Source organism: Thalassophryne amazonica, chromosome 22, assembly GCF_902500255.1.
Source record: "Thalassophryne amazonica chromosome 22, fThaAma1.1, whole genome shotgun sequence".
Classification (NCBI taxonomy): Eukaryota; Metazoa; Chordata; class Actinopteri; order Batrachoidiformes; family Batrachoididae; genus Thalassophryne; species Thalassophryne amazonica.
Genome location: NC_047124.1, coordinates 14,719,261 through 14,742,772, shown reverse-complemented (window position 1 = coordinate 14,742,772; position 23,512 = coordinate 14,719,261). Strand labels below are relative to the sequence as shown.

General features: G+C 40.5%; 1 protein-coding gene across 3 annotated transcripts in view; it reads right to left on the bottom strand.

Annotated features, from left to right (window-relative positions):
* The window catches only part of slc38a4 (solute carrier family 38 member 4), an 89,645-nt gene that overhangs the window by 13,774 nt on the left and 52,359 nt on the right, over window positions 1-23,512 (bottom strand). For all 3 annotated transcript variants that reach the window (XM_034163229.1, XM_034163227.1, XM_034163228.1), the window contains exons 5-12: window positions 19,535-19,608; window positions 13,024-13,116; window positions 11,764-11,845; window positions 11,596-11,678; window positions 8,781-8,839; window positions 3,291-3,551; window positions 2,129-2,208; window positions 129-229 (exon numbers count right to left, since the gene is read on the bottom strand). In XM_034163229.1, coding sequence (XP_034019120.1) covers window positions 129-229; window positions 2,129-2,208; window positions 3,291-3,551; window positions 8,781-8,839; window positions 11,596-11,678; window positions 11,764-11,845; window positions 13,024-13,116; window positions 19,535-19,608 — 833 coding nt within the window. The remainder of the gene's footprint in view (window positions 1-128; window positions 230-2,128; window positions 2,209-3,290; window positions 3,552-8,780; window positions 8,840-11,595; window positions 11,679-11,763; window positions 11,846-13,023; window positions 13,117-19,534; window positions 19,609-23,512) is intronic.

The window sequence follows — 23,512 nt, the reverse complement described above, 5'->3', positions numbered from 1 at the left end:
ATTAAAATCATGGTGAGAATACTTGACAGTCAAATATTACAGTAATACAGTGTTGTGTGTGTGTGTTCAGATAAAAGATGAGGTCACTACAGGTTTTTTGTTTGTGTAGGTCATGAGGGTTTTCTTACCATAGAAGGTGAGGTATCCAAACAGTGCTGACATCATGTACATGACAAGCATGGCCAAAATGGACAGGTTGGAGACGTTCTGCATCTTTCTCCTTGTGCGACTACAGAAACACATTTGCATCCATATTATAATAGCCATTATAATGTGTGTATGTGTGTATGGCTTCAATCACGCTGAAACCAGGAAGAGTTGACATTTGCCCTTTGGTGTGCTTATGTATTTTGGGTGAAGGATGAACGCTGTGAAAACAGAAAGTTGATAGGACTGATACTTTTGGAGAAATTAGCAATTTTAGCTACTGCGTAAACAATGAACATTGTGCTGCAATGTACTGTGGGAGTTTGGGGTTTTAAATGTTGTTATTGTGGTTTGTGTTAGTTTAACAGTGTTGTTAGTGTTATTGATTAATTGTGTTTGTTGAACAGTGTTATTAGTGTTATTAATTTATTGTGTTTTTGTAGTCAACTGGTTTAGTCAGTTTAATTAAGTGACATGTTGTCGTTACCATGAGTGAAAGGAGTATTGCTCACAGGGGGTCGTTTTGACCGTTGGGGTTTTTCCGTAATTATTGTATGGCCTTGCCTTACAATATAAGGCACCTTGGGGCAACTGTTTGTTGTGATTTGGCGCTATATAAATAAAACTGATTTGATTTGATGTCTTTTGCCACTGTCTCTGATTGCGCATATGTAAAAATTAAAAGCACCTGCTTGCAGCAGCAGAATTCAGAAAAAAACAAAAAGCTGTGCGTGCATGCAACTGGGGACAGCTGACATTTGCTGTTTAGTATGCTTATGTATTTTGGGTCAAAGACGAACAGTGCCAAAACAGAAGGAGGTTAATGTTTCTCTTAAACTTGGAACAATGCAGATCAAGCTCAGTACATGGGAAGCTTGGGTAATAAAATGCGATGCTACGCTATGCTAACAGGTTTCCTACTGACATGTATTGTTGCCCCTAGCGGTGACACACAACCTCAAAGGTGAACAGCCATGCAATAAATTCCACACATGGGTCTGTATGATGATAATGTGCAGGACGGCAGGAGTAAAAACGACCTTAAAACAGCTCATTTAGGAGGTTTTGAAGCTATGCCACGCTGTCTTAAATCCTGTTCTGGCACATGGTCGGAAGGAGGATAAATGGCACTTCTCTGAAGTGAAAAAGGGCGTGGCAACCAGCAGCACCTCTACATTTAAAGCTACATACACAAAACCGACGCCTTGAAATTATTATTTTTAAAAATACATTCACTTCCATGCATGGGTACAACTTAAAACATCTGGTGCCCTATATTTTGTTAAAATGTTGCATAATTTGACCAACTTAAGGAGGAAACACTCTCAAACTGCATGACGTGATTGGCTACAGTATCCAAATCTGCAGCTCACAATACAACAAATTATAAATTTGTCAAGTAAACTCTTGAATCCATTAATCACTTCTCTGTTGAATACAAACTATTTGTGTAAAGGCTCCATATTACAGAAAGGTGATGTGTCATCTTCTGTAACAAAGCCTCCTATATAAGTGAGCTGGTTTTGCTGCATTGTTAACGTTGTGTACTTTATCCAGTGTCTTAAAGATTTTCATCATTATTTCTTAACCGCCTTCCTTGTGCATGTGAATAGTTTCGGCATTCGCCTGACAACTACTGAAATTCTGTGGTGAATTGTCACGTAGTTTGATGACATATCATTGCTCAATAAGCGTGGCGGTGTACTTTAAAGCTGCTTTCTGTGAAGCAGAGTGAAAGGTTTCATGAGGTCAGGACACGTCCTCTAAATAGATAAACTGCTGTTCATGTCACTTTCACGGCGGCGGACTGCACACATTCAATCCTGTTCACCTCTGCTGTATTTGGTTGGACACAAAGAGGCAAAAACCTTGGCACAAATCAAAATCTTTCTGAAACGCTCAGTACCACGAGTGATAAATGGTGAAAAATACAGTCCGTAGTACTTTTTGACATCTTCCAGCAGGAAAAGAGTGCACTTACTCTCTGAGCTCACTGTAGATAGGCAGGATCTCCGGGTGGCAGACAAAGGCAAAGGCCATGATGGGCACGGTGTACGCCGTCTGCAAAAGGAACAAAGAAACAAATCCATAAACTCAGTTTTACGCAAAACACAAACACAAGAGCCGGCAAAGAGTCTAAAGTGGTAGAAAATATACATGGAAACACTAATCCAGGAGGAAATAAGCCAAGAAATGATTGCTACACCTTAAAAAATGTTGTTGTGGCTACGGCTTCATTCACATTATCAGCTGAAAAAGCTTGAAACAGATTTTTTTTTAAACTGATGTTTACTTTTTCATCTGCATGTTTTGCATTCATGTTTGTGAGCTGGATCAGATGGGAAAGTTCTGCAGCAATCACAAGTCGACTTTGAGGATAGATTTAGAACATAGGTTACATTCACATTAAAGGCTGAAGTAGCATGTATCTGATTACTGTGCACATGCAAACAATTCTAACCCTTTTTGTGCAGTCTAAACATTCAATATTTGATTTTAATTTGTTTTTGGTTTTTGTTGTTTGTTTTTTTTTAGCAGATTAAGCCTACTTGGGCTTTGTTCACAACACCAGTGGACAAAATCTGAATTATATTGATTCATTAATTCAATCTGATTCTTGTGTAAGTGATATGTACCCAATAGAAGTCATGCTGTTAGAGTTCAGATTCAAATCAGATGCAGAGCCAAATGTGTGAGAGGCTCAAATCAACGGCAAAAAAGAAAAAAAAAAGAAAATAAGCTTTCGCATGTTCCCACTGCCACAAAAAAAAAAAAAAACACAAATCTGACTGTTTAGACTGCTCTCCAATGTAGTTTGCATCATAATTTCTTAACAACTTTAACATCGACAAATGTTTTTTTAATTTAAATTATTGCAAAATACAACCGTTGTGAAACAAGTTATAGCAAGACAGCCACTGTCATTATTTCTGTTACGATTTATGATCCTGCTGCCGCACACACAAAAACTAAAACACACCCTGACACCCCACCTTCACCAAACATGCGCTGGCAAACACTCGACACTCCCATTTGCAGATAAATGATTTCCTTATAGGCTTGGTCTCTCTCACTTTTTTTTTTTATTATTATTTTATGCAAATTTAGGACCAGCAAATGCATCCGCCCCAATGTGCTCCTACCTGCGAGTTGAATACAAAGTATTTGGGCGTGCACATGTCCTCGGCGTCAGGGTGAGGCTCGAAGTGGACGTTTGTGGAGTGATGAGCGTCATGGTCGCTGAGGGGTGTGGGCGACACGCCCGCCCTGGAGAAATCCATGTGCTCGCTTCTGTCTTGTAGCGCATACAACCCGGGTATGTCTGAAGCATTCATACTGAGGTTCGCCGAATGTTGGTTCAAGAAAGGAAGAGGGCAAGGCAGCTGGGTCTTCTTGTAGATCACCTGGGAAACGACAATTACACAACATATATTAATCAATTCAATTGAAATGGAACTGAAACAGAACAGTCATCTGCTCTCCTGAGCGCCCATCTTATGGAAGTAAATCTGTGCCTTCAGAGTTTGAATTTGAATTTTTAAGGTTGAAAGCATCAACATATTCAGTCTCAAACTTCAACCAAAAAAAAAAAAAAAAAAAAATTTAACTTAAAAAAAATAAACAAATAAAATTCAACCTCAAAAAAATTACCCTAAAAGAATTGAACCTTAAAAAAAGAATTCAACCTAAAAAAAAAAAAAAAAAAAAAAAAAAAAATAGAAAAGCAGGGAGGAGCAATCGATCCCTGTCTCAATAATCCAACATTCAGCAATGTATCACCTCTTCTTCTTTCAATTTGGTCTTGGTGTCACATGACCAATGGAGCAAAACATGACTGGCTGAATGTATCATGTCTTCTTCTCCTACTACCTCTTTCGATTTGGTCTCAGTGTCAAATGACCAATGGAGCAAAACGTGATTGGCTGAATGTTGGATGACTGAGACAGGGATCGATTGCTTCTCCCTGCTTTTCTATTTTCTTGGGTTCAATTTTTTGAGGTTGAAATTTCTGAGGCTGAATATGTTGATGGTAAACAAATTCAACCTTAAAAATTCAAATTCAAACTCTGATGGCACAGATTTACTTCCATACCATCTAGTTGTGCCTTCATATTTGTAAAACATGTACCAGTGCGCTAAAAAAACCCCAAACCTCATTCATATAACTTTCCTATAGGTCATGAAAAAGAAAATGCAAATGTGCACCCTGTATCCAATAATATTTTTTAAATTAGTATCGCGATATCATGAAAAGTCAACTAGTGCATGGACGAAATAATGACCTCTTGCAGGAGAATCATCAATGAATTATAAAATCTACAAACAGGAATCAGATAACATTAAGGACTACAATTTATACTTCAGAATAATTTGCTTCTTTAAAGTAAAAACATTCACCACCGATTACTGTCTACATAATTAGTGTGAACAGTGATGTAATTGTGTATCGTGATATGTGTCGTATCATGGAGCTAATGTATCGTTACACCCAGTGGTGGGCACACTTCCGATAATCCGATAACAGATAATTATCGAAGATAATGTTTTCATTGTCAGATGATCTTTTTAGATAAATTTAAAAACCATCATCGGACTAATTATCTTCCGATGAATTACCATCCGATAAGTTTTAGACTGATAACGTACTAAACTAAGCTGAACAGTAAAAAACATTTTTTAAACTGTTAAAACCTAATAAGTTTCCTAATAAGCATGTTGTTCTACTCTCTGCAAACAGAAACCACTCTATCGTCTGTAAGCAAAGGAGAACTGGTGACCAAAAAAAAAGTCATTTCCTTTAACACCATACTAATATAATCACAATGTCACCAAGTCAATTTTCAAAAAACCATACGTTAGTATGACTTTATTTTTCAAGACCTCCGCCTGACCGGCGTGTTGAAATTGATAGGGAGCTGGTCTTATGGCTGCTCTTGGTGTGGCTCTGTGGTGGGAGCTCTGTTGTAAACAAGAGCTTCCAGCAGGAGCAGAATGTTGAAAGAAAAATGATTATGATTAGTAAAGAGTTGATTTCGTAGGTGCTCTCAGGATTTGTCTGTGCTGCTTCCTGCAGGGGGCAGCATGGTCAAACATTCTTGCTTATTATTTAGGTCTTTTACCGCTTTTGATGCTTTCAAAAGCGATTGTTAAAAATCAATTTCAGTTCTTTAGTAACTGCAAATGTCCCATAGACAACATCGGAATTTATCGATTATCTGTAACTTCCGATACATTTTTGGGTGGTTTATCTTTATCAAAGATAACTTTTCAGTTATCTTATCTGTTATCGAAGTTAATTTTTTGGTTATCTGTGCCCACCACTGGTTACACCCCTCGTCTGAGGTATTAAATACTGAGATTTAGTCAGTGCAACTAGGTTCATATAGACCACATATGTCCTGATATATGGTTATATAAATGGGTTGTTTCACAGTATTTCAGCTCCAAGCTGCACATCAGTAGTGATGGCAATTTCGAGGCCTCATGAACCAATGAACCACTTCAACACAACTGGCTGAAAATCGACACACTGCTTCGAGGCGTTTGATACAGTTTGAAGGGTGACATCTGCTGGATTGTTTTGAGAATTACCCTGAGCGAGTGCTGTGACAAATTTTGCAGTAATTCATGACTGATGTGGTTTGTCCTTGAAAAATACTAATAAAAAATGTCATCTTCATTATTGTGTCTTTCTTAATGTAATAAATAGTCTCTACAGATGCACACATACTGGTTATGAAAGCCTTTATTGTAGACTATATGTAGATTTATCAGTCCTCAAACAATATTTGGATGGAATGTGACGGGAAAAGTGAGAAAGGCATGTGCTTCTGCAACTTGTGCTTATGATACTGTAATTTGTAAATTAGAATAGAGGGGATAGGAGACGGTGATTGTGCAACTATCAACAATTTTTATTCAAAAAAAGAATCATTTCAACAGTGCTGGGCTTTAATCGGCTCCTCTTCTGCCTCACCACCTCTCCAGCTTTGGAGAAGACCCGCTCGCCAAAATCACAGCTCTTCAGTCACTCAGCTCAGTCTCTGATCTACCTATGAATATATAGTCTAGCCTGTGTTGATGTACTGTGTGGATAAATGTTGTATATGAATGGATGCCTGTTGTGTGTTTTTAGGTCCTATGTGTATGTAGCTAACTATACTAAATGAACTCTAAACTAGACCTAAATATAAACTAATGCTGTCCCTGTCACGTAGTAATTGGCAATAACACTGTCGCTGGCAGTCTCCTCCTCTCACAAACCCACAGTTTGTGCCGCGATTCAGATCTCATTTAAATACTTGGCGGGTCGTATTGACACGCCCAGATTATTCAACTTTCTCGCGAAGCTCGACACGTGGTGTGGGGCGTGCTCGAAACGCTGCTCACCGACACTTCTGGTTCACAAAGCTCGATGCTGTGTCGAGCAGCCTGACTCGAGCTTAACATCACTACACATCAGTGTTTAAATATCGCTTCCAAGCATTGATAAAATGGCCCAAATTCCACCATGTCCACTGACACACAATCTACACATTTTTTTTATTATGATCCATGCACTCATCTGAAAAACTGCCAATAAACTATTTTGAATTGTTTAAAAACAAATGAAGAAAAAAAGCAGGGAAACAATACTCCTGCATCTGCACATTCATCTGGATGAGGTTCCAAATCTAAACACCTGTTCCTCCCCTGAAAACTCACTTTTGCACAAAATGTCATTAACATCTAACAAAAGCCTTTTGAGATACCTTGCGACATACAGACAAATAAAAATAAAATGACAATTGCACAGCAGTTCTCACATGCTGACTGCATGTTTGTGATTCCATGCAAAGACTCATTCATCACAGTTATTTCTGCATGAGCTGAAGCTGATTACAAGGAAACTAGTGTGTGGTCCGTGGGGATCCACGGGCTCTACACTGGGTAGTGTTTATAAATGCAAAGTTTCTATAATGAGCTGGAATGGTATGTGAGTCCAGAATGTTTTTAGAACCTTAGACCTCAACAGTTTTTAGAAGAACTCAACCCTTTTATTTCCAGCTAATTACATAATTTTTTATGTTAACTTACTGTCTTAATGTATTTATAAATTGTTTAGGTTCTTGTTATCATATACACACTATTACTATATGGCGCGTTCTGATTACTGGTCTGATATTTTCCCATATCGGACCGGTTACCATGACAATCGGTCCACAACGCGTATAATCGTTACAAACCAGGAAGCTAAAAACACGATTAGAAAAACCAAGTCGGACATGAATGTACGCCATAAATATCTGAACATAATTGAAAAAACGCAGATTGAAAGCTTACCAGCTAACGAAAGCAAATGAGCCCAACACCGTCAGCAGCGTACTCAGATGATACTGTAAATTTTCATGTTTATATATACAATAGCCATATAATAAACAAATTATTAACCTTGTTTGCTTGGTTAATAATTCTTCATTATTATTATTATTAGGTGGTGGCCAAGTGGTTAATGCGCTTGGCTTCAGTTCAGAAGGTTCCAGGTTCAAATCCCACCCCTGCCACATTTCTCCATGTAATGTGGAGTTCCGTCAGGAAGGGCATCCGGCGTAAAACTTGTGCCAATTCAACATGCAGATCCACCTTGGATTCGCTGTGGCGACCCCGAGTGCAAACAAGGGAGCAGCCGAAGGGACTTACTTACTATTATCATCATCATTATTGTTATTATTACTTCCATTTTGTCGTTTGATTTTTTTATGGACCATAATGGAAATAAGTGTTTTCACTTTCATGTGTCATCCATATTTTTTAACGTATTTGCAATGATATTATGTAATTAGATCGAACTTACTAAATGAAATCACACACGCATACACTAACACTTTTAATATAAATATGATTTACCGCCAGTCCAGAATGGTAAATCAACTGCATTTATATAGTGCTTTTCCATCTGCATCAGACACTCAAAGCGCTTTAGAATTATGCCTCACATTCACCCCGATGTCAGGGTGCTGCCATACAAGGCGCTCACTACACACCGGGAGCAATAGGGGATTAAAGGCCTTGCCCAAGGGCCCTTAGTGATTTTCCAGTCAGGCAGGGATTTGAACCCTTGATCTTCTGGACTCAAGCCCAACCACTTAACCACTAGACCATCACAAAAACACAGAAACATACACAGTAAATTTTGCAGAGTAAAATATACTCTGCCAGGATAACATTTGGTCCCAGTCCAAACAGAGTTAAATACACTCTATCACAGGGTAAAATCAACTCTATCATGCTGTGAATGACTCTTATTGGAGTTGAAAAACATGATTTGACAAGAAGGTAGAGCTGATTTCACTCTATAGCAGAGTGTATATTATCCTGGCAGAGTATATTTTACTCTGCAAAATTTACTGTGTACGAAACGGCAAATGTCAGCTCTCCCCAGACTGTCCGTGATCGAAGTTATACACAAGCGCACGCACACACACATCATATATTATACTATAGATAAAGAAATGAACTGAAGACGTGTGTAGGCGTTCAGGTAAAACGCACCTGAAGGAGTTCATTAGAAAACAGTGCTGTTAAGTTACCGCGTCTGATTGACAGACATGTTTGGTGTTCCTTGTGTGTATTTCGTACTGTCACAAACTTACCACAGCCAGGAAGAAGACCATGCATGACAGAGAAAGGCCGCTGGTGTAACCCAGGTACCCTGGACACATAAAACACCATCAGTGATCAAAATCCCAGAATCAAAATGAAACAGGAACTGTTCCGAAATAGACATGACTCATTTTACTTTTCTTCACACTGCTTCCCTGTCAGATGTTCTCGGCGTCTATTCTGAGATATGGGTCACATCTTATTCTGGGTTACATCAGACAAATGAAGACCAGACAGCTCTGGATCGATACCTGCAGCGTGAGTGACACCGCGCGGCTGAATGTGATCTGACCTGACACACGCGTTAACACCTGTGAATCCTCACTTCATTGTTGTGGTTATTAATATTTAAATGACACCCTGCTACGATCGCACACATCAAGTCGTGCCTCTGTTACATAAGCCAGGCAAAAAAAATTTGGGTTGCAGCCATACTGGCAGTCGAAGCGAGTTCAAGCTCTGCGCTTATAAATAACAATCTCAACAGATTCTAGGTTCCATTGCAGTGTTATATTACTAGAACTACTAAGTCCTACAGCTGACTCGGGACCAGTGTTACGTTACACTGACTGGTTTGGCACAAGATGATGACGGACAGCTGCAAGAAGGCTGATATCTGGATTCAGGCTGAAAATTCCGCCTCTTATATAACTGCACATGTTTAATATTAATTTGATGGGATAATCGCACCAAAAATGATCTGTGTGTGTCTGCACGATTATGTTTCAGCACAGTTTAAGCTTGGACTCGACACAACTTAATTCAGTCTTTAAAATGCTATTTTCAGTGCAGAGAGCAAATGATGTTAACCCCTTAACGCCTATCGTCGCATATATGCTACAATATTTGACTCAAATATGCAACATACCAAATTGACCAGTATGCCTGTTGTCGCAAATTTGCAACATACCAGTATTATTATTATTATAACATTATAACATAAAGTCATTACCAAAGTTACTATTTATTTTTTGTGCAAAAGTGAAATTAATAATCTCAACATTATTTACCATCTACTTAAAGGCAAAAACACACACAAAACATTTTTTTATATACAGCTATATAAATTCAGGCGTTAAGGGGTTAAAATACTACAATGAAGGATTTTATTTTGGCATGAGATTATTTTTTTAAGATTGCTCACATCTACACAATTTCCCCTCCACATAAAATCTGTCATCCTTCAGAGTGATGCTTGTTTCTATGGAGAATTAATCAGGTCTAACAAAGATAAACTGTTTCCTTTAATATTCAGTGTAGACATGTCTATGCTGCCCCCTACTGGACAATACTGCAACACAACGCTGATCAATAAAACCAATTCACAAAGCCAAACAATGTGCATTTAATTTTTCTTTTTTTTCAGCTATTGCAATATTAATAATAACTCAGGGCGGCACTGTGTACCCCGCCTCACGCCCTGTGATTGCTGGTTTAGGCTCCAGCCACCCAGTGACCTTTAACTGGAGTAAGCAGGTATAGAAAATGGATGGGCAGTTAGTTTGCTCATTTCCCAAAAAGAAGGTCCTGGGTTGGAGCCCAGCCATGCAGCAGGGTAGATATACAAAATGATTGAAAAACACCAGATTTTGCATGTTGTTTGATTATATCCATCCATTGTCAATACCCGCTTACTCTAGTTAAGGGTCACGGGTTGGCTGGAGACTATTCCAGCAGTCATAGCGCGTGAGATGGGGTACACCCTGGATACACAGTTATGTGAATCTCATCACTGACAACGATTCAATACGCACCTCGATACACTACCAGCGATACGATACATATAGCGACAGATGACGATACTGACGATACGATACAATTCACCCCCGTTCTCGATTTAATGGCGATTAAATTCCTCACAATGTAATACGATGTGATTTGGTGCGATACGATTCGATTCAACATGATGCAAAGAAATTATACCAAAAATTTAAATAGAAAATAAGAAGCTGCAATTCGGTATGGTACTGTGGAATTCTTCTTCTTCCGATCCTACTAGAGGCAGAGGATTTGTTCAATACTAAGGAACAAGAATTGGTTCCCTCATATTTGGAACCCGTTTCATCACACTGTCAGAACTTAAACAGCAAACAGCAAGACAACGTATTAAAGTGAGTTACTCATTGACAGAGTGCCGCCTTGACAAAAGTAATTTGAGATACTTTCGTACCAGTTTTGCCGAGTTGGGAGCACAGCCACAGCCACGGCATTCTTTCCAAACGACCTGCGTCTTGTCAAGTCTCCCAACTTAAAAAAAAAAAAAGATAAATAACTCCAAACACATGATTTAAATGTAAGTGCGTCAAAAATCTCCTACAACTGTTTGTGCTGTTGTCGCCGGCCTTCAATTTGAAATACATTTGTTGCAGTAGAAATGTGCTTTCAGGCTTCCATCCGTGGTGCATTCAATGTGCGTCGGAAAAAAAAAAAAAACGCAGCAACCGATCCATCGTGATTTCATCCATCAACTGAATCGTTGCACCCTGAATGAATCGATTTACTCGCATCGCGCATGTTTGTATCTAGATACCGATTCGTATCGATTCATCTCCACATCCCTAATAGACACACACACACACACACACACACACCAACGGTCAATTTAGAGTGTCCAATTCAGCTAACCTGTAAAGTGTGAGGAAGTCGGAGAACCTGGAGAGAACCCCCGCGAACATGCAAACTCCACACAAAAAAGTTCCAGCTGGGAAGCGAACCCACAGCCTTCTTGCTGCGAAGCAACAGCGCGAACTGCTCGCTGTTGTATCTGTGATGACAATACTGTGAAACATCTGAGTCAGGTCTTACCTAAATTTTTTAGGAGCGACAGCGGCAGAATGACGCCAATTGACACAAACACCACCAGGTAGTTACCATTGAGGTACCATTCACTGCACACAAAGCAGAAATGATACGTCACGATAACGCCTACATATAGTACAAACACATGAGCTAGCTTCAAACGCTCACACTTACCCGGAGTTTTCTTGTAAACCCAAGAAGGCACGAATCACTTCAGGTAGCTCGTACTTTACAATAAACAGGTAGCTGGACATAGCTGGAAGCACATGAAAAGTCAGCCACATCAGGAAAACCTTGCACTCATGTTCACCATAACTTAAAAAGAAATAACAATAAAAACACAGATAATATTGTAGCAGTTGGACTGAAGACACTATTGAGGGCACTAACATTTTTTTTTCAGCTGGTTTAATCAGTTTGACCACATTACAACCATTTCGGCATCTCTTCACTGGTTTTCTGTCTCTGTGATATCAGATTTTCAGGTTTTGCTACTAATTTATTAAACTGTTCACGGACTGGAAGCTCTCTATTTAACTGATCTAATTAAACCCTAGGTACCGGCCCGGGCATTGCATTCGCAGGATGTCATAGATCTTTCTCTTATCATGCTCCTGTTCTGTGGAACGATCTCCCTGCGTCAATAAAACAGATTCTATGGAGACTTTCAAATCCAGACTTAAGACGCACTTGTTTTCTCTTTCTTATGGCTGGCAGATTGTGTTACTATGCTTTTTATTTACTCTTATATTGTGCTTTTTAAAATCTTTTAATTCATTTTGTTTTTTGAATTTATTTGTGTGAAGCGCCTTGAGGTGACACTGTTGGCGCTATATAAATTGAAAAGGCTCAGTTGTTGGCCCACTTATTTTTTTTCTGCTCATGTACTATCTTTGGTCCATTTTCATAATTTGTTGATTTGTTTTATCTCTTTGTTACACTGATTAATAAACACAGCTTTATTTCTATTTTAATTGTAATAATGACTTCTACGTCAGCTCAACCGTCTAAAGAAAACCTTTGTAATAAATTAAATTTAGCTCAAACAACTCCTGTCCCACATACTTTACAGGTCCTTCTCACCTTTAGGACTAATTATAGTGTATTTGTGTGTGTTCTGATGACTGAGAGGATGATCCTAATCGGAGTCCCCGGGGTCGTCAGCTAAGACACATCTTGGTGTTAAAAGTCACAAAGTAGTTTCTGGTGATGTTTGCCGGAACAGCCTCCCGGACATTTACTCTGGTTACAGCTATGGATCAAGATAAGTAAAATATTCCAGTTTTCCACCACTCTTACCAAACCTATCAACCTTTATCTCCTTCAATATATTTAATGGGTTTAGAATAACAACGAGACCACTTCACCATGTCTTTAAAAATCGCCTAAATGTTTAAAATGTGAGATATAAAGAACAAACACTCAGTAAATTACCTCCGATATTTTGCATAATAATTGATCCAAATGCTGCCATTTTCCCCGGCCAACCAAATGCTCTCTCTCCCAGCTTTTCATAAATGAGGGAACCTGTCGAAACAAACACATTAATGAAAAACAACAACAAAATAAAACAAGACTATAAGAGAAACTACACAAAAAGTCACATTTGTTTTAACCTGTTCATCTCAATGCAACACAATGTATGTGATATGACTATATTTATTTTAACTTTCTTCTGTCAACATTTCAGTTACTTGTCTGACAGAATAGTGCCCCCTACAGGCAAACACACAGTTCATCTAAATAAGTGCTGGAATGATGCTCTTCTGAGATCCCTCCAGTGGGTTCAAAGGTAACACCTATACAGGCCCTGTCACCCTACAGGCCAGTACATATTACGCAGTAACCACTGTGTGACTCCCCAACTTCACATTCAGGTAGCCTGGAGTCCACACCTGGACTCAAAACGTGGCCTATATATTGGCAGTCCAATGCCTATCCCAGAGATCCACTTGCTCCATTTAGGACAATCTATCTGGTCCATTTCCACCCTGCTCAACGTAATTATTACGGCTATGTAGCTGATTGCTGTAATTCTATATTCTATGAATATGTTGCAGACGACCCGAAAAAAAAAAGTACTTCTAGTACTGCATTTGCCTGCTGGCAATATGTGGCAGAAGGTAAACCAGATGTTCCGTTATTTTTAATGGACATGAAGATGGAAAACACCACTGCTCGCTTTGTGTGCAGCACCACACAAAGAGACCAGGTGAGGGGAAACAACACTAAAAAGTACTTCTGATACTTCTTTCACATGTGGGTGGTACAATATGTGGCAAATGGTAAAGTGGATTGACCAATTTTAGTCAGCAAACAAAAGAAATTACACCACTGCTGGATGTGAGAGCAGTAGCCACACACTGTGACAGTACAGGTGGTGTGTAGTGGTACGAAGTTGAAAAATGTTCAACTTTTTCCACCTGCAGCAGTGATGAGGACAAATCAGGATATAGACTATGCCAGTATATTACTGGTGTGAACATTGGTTGGAAGATTTCCTTTCAGACCCAAGTATGTGCAAGAACTCAATCATCTTCTACCTCCTTTGTGAGAGGAACGGGAATCTCAGAAGAGCTTCATTCTCTAAAATAGTCAACAGCCACTGTAGAGCAGAAAATCACGACTTTCTGCCTGAAATATAGTAGAGAAGCTTGAATCTTCGACTGGACTGGGTTGCTTTACGCGAGGACGTTTTGCTTCAAATCGCAGAAGCTTCCTCAGCTAAAATTCTTGCTCTGGTGGTCTGACTTCTGTTTTGACTCTTGTAGAGAAGAATAATCAAGAAGTCACAAAAGCTGGAGTTTTAAACCTGACCAGACCCCTCCTACCGAGAGGCAGACTGCTATAGGCCAGTGACTAAACAATAGCTCTAATTAGCACCTATTGTGCTTTAGTTTTTAATACTGTTGGGGCGGGTCTCCTAACTTTTATCAATGCTTGTCTTAGATCAGGGTCTGTTCCAGCTGCTTTTAAACATGCTGTGGTTCGACCTCTTCTTAAAAAACCTCACCTGGACTCATCAGTTTTATCCAATTTTAGACCTGTGTCTCATCTGCCATTTCTATCTAAGGTTTTAGAAAAGGTTGTCTTTTTACAGTTACAATCATTTTTAGAAGGCAATCTCATCCTTGAAAAATTCCAGTCTGGATTTAGATCGCGACACAGCACTGAGTCAGCACTTTTAAAAGTTCATAATGACATCACTTTGTCGGTGGATGCAGGGAATCCTGCTGTGCTGGTTCTGTTGGACCTCACAGCAGCCTTTGATACTGTGGATCACACAGTACTTGTTTCCCGGTTGGAACATTTTATTGGCATTCATGGTACTGCACTTAAGTGGTTTAGATCATATTTGGCTGAAAGGAGCTTTTCTGTCATGATTGGGGACCTTTCCTCATCAACTGCTCCTCTGTGCTGTGGAGTGCCGCAGGGATCTGTCCTTGGGCCGATTCTATTTTCTTTGTACATTCCGCCATTGGGGTCAATTATAACCCAGAACAACCTGTCCTTTCATTGTTATGCAGATGATCTGCAAATCTATCTGCCTGTGAGGACTAATGGGAGTGATGCTTTGTCATCATTATTTAATTGTATTCGTGATGTAAAGCAACTCAGCCACATGGGGTGTGCAGCCAGTACATTCGGAGTGCCGGTCCCAAGCCCGGATAAATGAGGAGGGTTGCGTCAGGAAGGGCGACGACGAAGAAGAGGAGGAAAACGTTGCCACAAACAGCGGGAGAAGAAGAAAACTAGAAGGGTGGAAATGAGAGTGGGGACTTTGAATGTTGGTAGCATGACTGGTAAAGGGAGAGAGCTGGCTGATATGATGGAGAGGAGAAAGGTAGACATATTGTGTGTGCAAGAGACCAAGTGGAAGGGAAGTAAGAGCAGGAGCATCGGCGGTGGGTACAAGTTGTTGTACCATGGTGAGGACAGGAAGAGAAATGGTGTTGGGGTCATTTTAAAGGAAGAGTATGTTAAAAGTGTGTTGGAGATTAATCGAGTGTCTGACAGGGTGATGAGTGTGAAGTTGGAAATTGAAGGGGTGATGATGAATATCATCAGTGCATATGCCCCACAGGTAGGTTGTGAGATGAAGGAGAAAGAAGATTTCTGGAGTGTTTTAGATGAGGTGGTGGAGAGTGTGCCCAAGCATGAAAGAGTGGTGATAGGAGCAGACTTCAATGGGCATGTTGGTGAAGGGAACAGAGGTGATGAGGAAGTAATCGGTAGATATGGTATCAAGGATAGCAATGGGGAAGGACAGATGGTAGATAATTTTGCAAAAAGGATGGAAATGGCTGTGGTGAATACCTACTTTAAGAAAAGGGAGGAGCACAGGGTAACATAAGAGTGGAGGAAGGTGCACACAGGTGGACTACATTCTTTATAGGAGATGCAAGCTAAAATAAATCACAGACTGTAAGGTGGTAGCAGGAGAGAGTGTCATTAGACAGCATAGGATGGTTGTTTGTAGGATGACTTTAGAGGTAAAGAAGAAGAAGAGAGTGAGAGCTCAACAAAGGATCAGATGGTGGAAGCTGAAGGAGGAAGACTGTTGTGTGAAATTTAGTGAGCAGGTGAGAGAAGCACTAGTTGGAGGGGAATCAATTTTGGACAACTGGAAGAGTACTGCAGATGTGGTGAGGGAGACAGCTAGGGCAGTACTGGGTATGACATCTGGACAGTGGAAGGAAGACAAGGAGACTTGGTGGTGGAATGAAGAGGTCCAGGAAAGCATAAGGAGAAAGAGGTTGGCGAAAAAGGCGAAAAAGTTTTGGGATAGTCGGAGAGATGAAGAAAGTAGACAGGAGTACAAGGAGATGCGGCGTAAGGCGAGAAGAGAAGTGGCAAAAGCAAAGGAAAAGGCATATTGCGAGCTGTACAAGAAGTGGAATAGTAAGGAAGGACTTGTACCGATTGGCCAGACAAAGGGACAGAGCTGGAAAGGATGTGCAGCAGGTTAGGGTGGTAAAAGATGCACATGGTAATGTGCTGACAAGTGAGGAGTGTGTGCTGAGAAGGTGGAGGGAATATTTCGAAGAGTTGATGAATAAAGAAAATGAGCGAGAGAAAAGGCTGGATGATGTGGTGAGAGTAAATCAGGAAGTAAAAGAGATTAGCAAGGAAGAAGTGAGGGCTGCTATGAAGAGGATGAAGAGTGGAAAGGCAGTTGGTCCAGATGACATTCCAATGGAGGCATGGAAATGTCTAGGAGAGATGGCAGTAGAGTTTCTAATCAGATTGTTTAATAAAATCTTGGAATGTGAGAGGATGCCTGAGGAGTGGAGACGAAGTGTGCTGGTTCCTATTTTCAAGAACAAAGAGCTGCAGTAACTACAGAGGCATAAAGCTGATCAGCCACAGCATGAAGTTATGGGAAAGAATAGTAGAAGCTAGGCTTAGAAAACAGGTGAAGATCTGTGAGCAGCAATATGGTTTCATGCCGAGAAAGAGCACTACAGATGCAATGTTTGCTCTGAGAATACTGTTGGAAAAGTACAGAGAAGGACAGAAAGAGTTACATAGTGTGTTTGTGGACTTAGAAAAAGCTTATGATAGGGTGCCAAGAGAAGAGTTGTGGCATTGTATGAGGAAGTCTGGAGTGGCAGAGAAGTATGTTAGGGTAGTGCAGGACATGTACAAGAATAGTGTGACAGCGGTGAGATGCGCAGTCGGAATGACAGACTCATTCAAGGTGGAGGTGGGATTACACCAAGGATCAGTTCTGAGTCCTTTCTTGTTTGCAGTGGTGATGGACAGGTTGACAGATGAGATCAGACAGGAGTCCCCATGGACTATGATGTTTGCAGATGACATTGTGATCTGTAGTGAGAGTAGAGAGCAAGTTGAGTCTAGTCTGGAGAAGTGGAGATATGCTTTGGAGAGAAGGGGAATGAAAGTCAGTAGAAGCAAGACTGAATACATGTGTGTGAATGAGAGGGAGCCCAGTGGAATAGTGCAGTTACAAGGAGTAGAAGTGGTGAAAGTAGATGAGTTTAATTATTTGGGGTCAACTGTTCAAAGTAATGGAGAGTGTGGTAGAGAGGTGAAGAAGAGAGTGCAGGCAGGGTGGAGTGGGTGGAGAAAGGTGGCAAGAGTGATTTGTGACCGAAGAATATCAGCAAGAGGGAAGGGGAAAATTTACAAAACAGTAGTGAGACCAGCTATGTTGTATGGTTTAGAGACAGTGGCACTAACAAAAAGACAGGAGGCAGAGCTGAAGATGTTGAGATTCTCTTTGGGAGTGACAAGAATGGACAAGATTAGGAATGAACATATCAGAGGGACAGCTCAGGTGGGACAGTTTGGAGACAAAGTCAGAGAGGCGAGATTGAGATGGTTTGGACATGTGCAGAGGAGGGACCCAGGGTATATAGGGAGAAGGATGCTGAGGATGGAGCCACCAGGCAGGAGGAGAAGAGGGAGACCAAAGAGGAGGTTCATGGATGGGCTGAGAGAGGACATGCAGGTGGCTGGTGTGACAGAGGAAGATACAGAGGACAGGGCGAGATGGAAATGATTGATCTGCTGTGGCGACCCCTAACGGGAACAGCTGAAAGACAAAGAAGAAGATTTGTGATGTAAAGCAGTGGCTGTCCCAAAACTTCCTTTACCTGAATGATGGTAAAACTGAGATCATGGTGTTTGAGCGCACTGGCATACCAAATGTGGTAACACCACATTTTGGTGCTTTGGCTAACTATGTAAAACCAGCTGTCAAGAATTTGGGAGTGATATTTGACAGCTGTTTGAGGTTTGATCAACAGATAAATTCTGTTGTCAAAGCTAGTTTTTTCCAACTTCGCCTTTTGGCTAAAATAAAGCACTTTCTCAGTAGACGTGATCTTGAGACAGCCATTCATGCTTTCATCAGCTCCAGACTTGATTATTGTAATGCACTTTATTTGGGCATTAATCAGTCGTCTCTTGCACGTCTCCAGTTGGTGCAGAATGCTGCTGCTCGTCTTTTGACAAACACTTTTAGACGTGAGCATATTACGCCCGTCCTGTACTCACTCCACTGGCTTCCAGTTCATTTTAGAATTGATTTTAAAATTTTAATGTTTGTTTTTAAAGCTATTTATGGCCTTGCACCTCCCTACTTGTCTGAAATTTTAACTTTGCGCACCTACAGTAGGACATTAAAAGCGTCTTTCCAGCTTTACATAGATGCTCCAAGATCAAGATATAAATGCTGGCGTGATCATGCTTTCGCGGTAGCTGGCCCAAGTCTATGGAATGAGCTACCTCTTGAGTTACGTACTATTCCTGACCTAGCACTTTTTAAATCCAAGTTAAATACTTATTTATTTAAACTGGCTTTTAACACTTAGTGGGGAGGTGACATGTTCTGTTATTTTTATGTTCTTTTTTTTTATGTGTTGTTTTAAAATTTTATTTTATATGTGTTTTATTTTGTAAATTTGTGTTTTTAATGTTAAGCACTTTGGACACCAGTCGGTGCTGTAAAGCGCTTTATAAATAAATGTTGATTGATTGATAGTTAGCATCCTCCTAATGACAGGGCAGCTGTCCCTCCTAATGATGGGATGGACCCTCTCCTTGCCTGAAATATGCCAATTGTGCTACTTTTGTGTATCGTCTGGATGTGCAATGGCCTCGGTAACCCAAGCACAGTCTTTTCTTTCCAAGCCTGTGTTGAGGTTTGTTTCTCTTGCAGATGCACAACACGTGACAATAACAACCACAATGAAAACAAATGACAATAGGATCGTTTCTATGAGAACGGGACGTTCTGTCCAATAGCAACGCACGGACAGGGAGTCAAAATAAAAAAGCGCAATGATGCTTTCAAACCAGGCCAAAGCCACTTTAACCGTTCACAGCCACCTCACGAGTAGTTTGTGTATTTGCACAACTACTGCATATATAAATACCAACTGAGTTTGTTGAACCTGGAGTTACTTTAAATACCCACCTCCTTCTTTCGCCGTTACGAGGAGCAGATGCACCGAGTATAAAGACAGAATGGCCACTGCGATGAGCAGGATTCTGCAGGCAGAGAAAAACCAGTCAGTTGCACAAGGAGCAGTTTCATCGCGCCTGTCCACAAACTATGTTTGGCTTCACTTTTGGTATTTTTAATCATTCTTATACAGAGTGTGAAAGCAGTACACACACACAAAAAGAGATGCTTAGGAAAGTAAATGTAGCGGAAATAGTGAGAAGTTTTGGAACAATCCCAACAGCCATTCATCATCCACATAACTTATGTCGGGTGGGGATATTTATAGACATTTCTAATAAACCTGTTAGAGTTCATGCAATTTTATACATTTCTGCCTAAACATATCAAACTGATGCAACCATAGCTTGATACGCCAAAACAAGTTAGATGTCATCATTTAATACAAATCAGAACATTTAAAAACAATCAAAAGAAAAAATGTACTGGCTGGCCACCAAACACTTTAAAAGTTTCATATTCAGCCTTTATATAGTATAATACAAGTATCACACTCAGTAGAGTGCATGCAGGCACAGTAGACTAGCCTAGCGCAGACTACTGCAATTCTCAACTTGAGAATTAGTCTGGTTCCTCTCCAGGCACATTTTATTTCCAGGGCGCAATACTTTGGCACACGCAACCAATCAGAGCAACTAATAAGCAGAGTGACAACCAGACTAGTGTCAACGAATGACTGTTGTCAGTTTGCCATAAAAACCTGGATGTCTGTGGTGTTTTTAGTCATTCCAGAAGCATTTCTGAACACAGCACGCTGCAAAAATTGGCTTCCGAAAGACTTGCTGATGTTGGCACTCCTTAATCAGTCATAAAACCTGCCATATATAATAAGATAAACGGGTGTGATTGGCCCGGCCGAAGAGGAAATGGCCATGAATGGGAGGGGACCAGGCTCTTTCACAAGGTGAATTATGGGTCTGGTTTGCCAGGTTAGCAGCAGACCCAGCAACCTCAAGAATTCCAACCTTTTAACCACACTAACATCTGAACATTATGTATTTAAACAACTGATTGATATAAAGTCATTGTTGACAAAGGTGGAAAAATAATTCCTAGATCTAGATTGAATCTGGATGTACACCAAAATATAGTACACTGGGTGTTGATCCATGCCCCTACAACTGGAGAGTTTCACAAAAATCAGCCCTTAGGTCAGGGGTGGGCAATCATGTGCCACGAAGGGCCGAGACACTGCAGGTTTTCCTTCCTACCAATCACCTCAGCAGGTGATTTCACTGACGATCAGGTGTTTATGTTCAGGGGAGAAGCTCATCAGAAACCCACCTGCTTGTTGCCCACCCCTGCCTTCGGATCTTGAGGAATTTTGGTGACAAATAACGTGCTGATGTCTTTAACTCAAGGAACTTTTGCAATAAAATGATTTTTGCACCAGAGCAGCAGCACAAGCTGCACAAAAAAAGACTTTTACTATGAAATTATAGCGCCGGTATGGGGTGTTATGAGCAATGTTGTGTGACGTCATATACAGTAGTGTTCAGAATAATAGTAGTGCTATGTGACTAAAAAGATTAATCCAGGTTTTGAGTATATTTCTTATTGTTACATGGGAAACAAGGTACCAGTAGATTCAGTAGAGTCTCACAAATCCAACAAGACCAAGCATTCATGATATGCACACTCTTAAGGCTATGAAATTGGGCTATTAGTAAAAGTAGAAAAGGGGGTGTTCACAATAATAGTAGCATCTCCTGTTGATGCTACAAACTTAAAACTATTATGTTCAAACTGCTTTTTTTTTAGCAATCCTGTGAATCACTAAAGTAGTATTTAGTTGTATAACCACAGTTTTTCATGATTTCTTCACATCTGCGAGGCATTAATTTTGTTGGTTTGGAACCAAGATTTTGCTCATTTACTAGTGTGCTTGGGGTCACTGTCTTGTTGAAACACCCATTTCAAGGGCATGTCCTCTTCAGCATAAGGCAACATGACCTCTTCAAGTATTTTGACATATCCAAACTGATCCATGATACCTGGTATGCGATATATAGGCCCAACACCATAGTAGGAGAAACATGCCCATATCATGATGCTTGCACCACCATTCTTCACTGTCTTCACTGTGAACTGTGGCTTGAATTCAGAGTTTGGGGGTCGTCTCACAAACTGTCTGTGGCCCTTGGACCCAAAAGAACAATTTTACTCTCATCATCCACAAAATATTCCTCCATTTCTCTTTAGGCCAGTTGATGTGTTCTTTGGCAAATTGTAACCTCTTCTGCACGTCTTTTATTTGAGGGGGATTCTTGAAAATAAATTAGCTTCACACAGGCGTCTTCTAACTGTCACAGCACTTTAAAGAATTGGAGAACATTGTAGATGAACAGCCTATAATTTTTTGCACCTGCGTATAGGTTTTCTCCTCTCCAATCAACTTTTTAATCAAACTACGCTGTTCTTCTGAACAATGTCTTGAACGTCCCATTTTCCTCAGGCTTTCAAGAGAAAAGCATGTTCAACAGGTGCTGGCTTCATCCTTAAATAGGGGACACCTGATTCACACCTGTTTGTTCCACAAAATTGACAAACTCACTGTCTGAATGCCACACTACTATTATTGTGAACACCCCCTTTTCCACTTTTTTTTACTAATAGCCCAATTTCATAGGCTTAAGAGTGTGCATATGTAACGGAGGCCAGCAGGTGTCGCTGTGCAGATGTAGTTAGTAAACCTCACTCCCAACAGCTCAAACGGATTCTTTGGTCACAAGGCCAGAGCCCTGGGTTTTAGCCTTCTGGTTAGAGAGTCCGACTCCCATGCCGGAGCTCGTGAGTTCGCGTCCCGAGGGGAGCGAATGGGCGGAGTCATAACAACACAACGCAGAGTGCAGCCGCTACACATATCATGAATGCTTGGTCTTGTTGGATTTGTGAGAATCTACTGAATCTACTGGTACCTTGTTTCCCATGTAACAATAAGAAATATACTCAAAACCTGGATTAATCTTTTTAGTCACATAGCACTACTATTATTCTGAACACTACTGTAAGTAGATCCTGCATTCATCACAAGTCACACGTGAGTATACTGACAGAGCTTCAGTTTGACAGCTTCCTCCAGAATTTTTACACAGCACATTCCTGATTGGTGCAAGAGGACGGGGGACTTTTAAGCCACCTTGACACTTGCAGGAATTTGATGCCTGCACCAGCACGCAATCTTGCATGCCAATGAGCAAATTTGTCATAAACTGTGCATAAATTGTACGAGGCTGCGTGCCGGTGCACAAAGAAAATTTTGAAATGGTGCAAATTTCTGGCACGCATAAATTTCTCGTCACTTGCATGAACTAGTCATGCACATTGCAAAACCTATTGGCAAACATTGCGTGTCATTGCGTGCACGGCTTCGTACAAGTGTCAAGCTGGTTTTAGGAGACGTGCAAGCTTCCTGCTGAAAAAAAACAAAAAACAATAGATTTGTCTTTGTACTTCCCGAAGTGCACCATTATTTCCTCATGGCTATCAGTCAGGAGTACTGACATCGACAGGGAGTGTGTGTGTGCGTGTGTGTGTCTGTGTGTTTTGGGGAGTGGGGGGTGACTGCGTGGTATCAGATGTTGGATGACACACATGAATGCTGATAACGCACATACATGGGATAGAGTGAGCTGAGAGAAGAGCCAGAAGAGGTCAAGACGCACTGACTGCAAGTAAAAATTCAAAGGTAAAGTTACTCTATAAGGGTATAAATAGTTTAGATGTACTCTAGTATTAATATCTTAAAGGTTACATCCAGTCAGTACCGCAAACCAGAGGCTGGTCTGTCCAATTATATTTCCCTGAACCGTGACTCTCACACCTGCCTGTGTGCCCTGCTATTTTTACACCTGTTCGATTTTTATGCCACCAAACTATCAAGTTAATTTTTTTTACATGATATCGTGTTAAAGGTTTTCCAGAAAATAC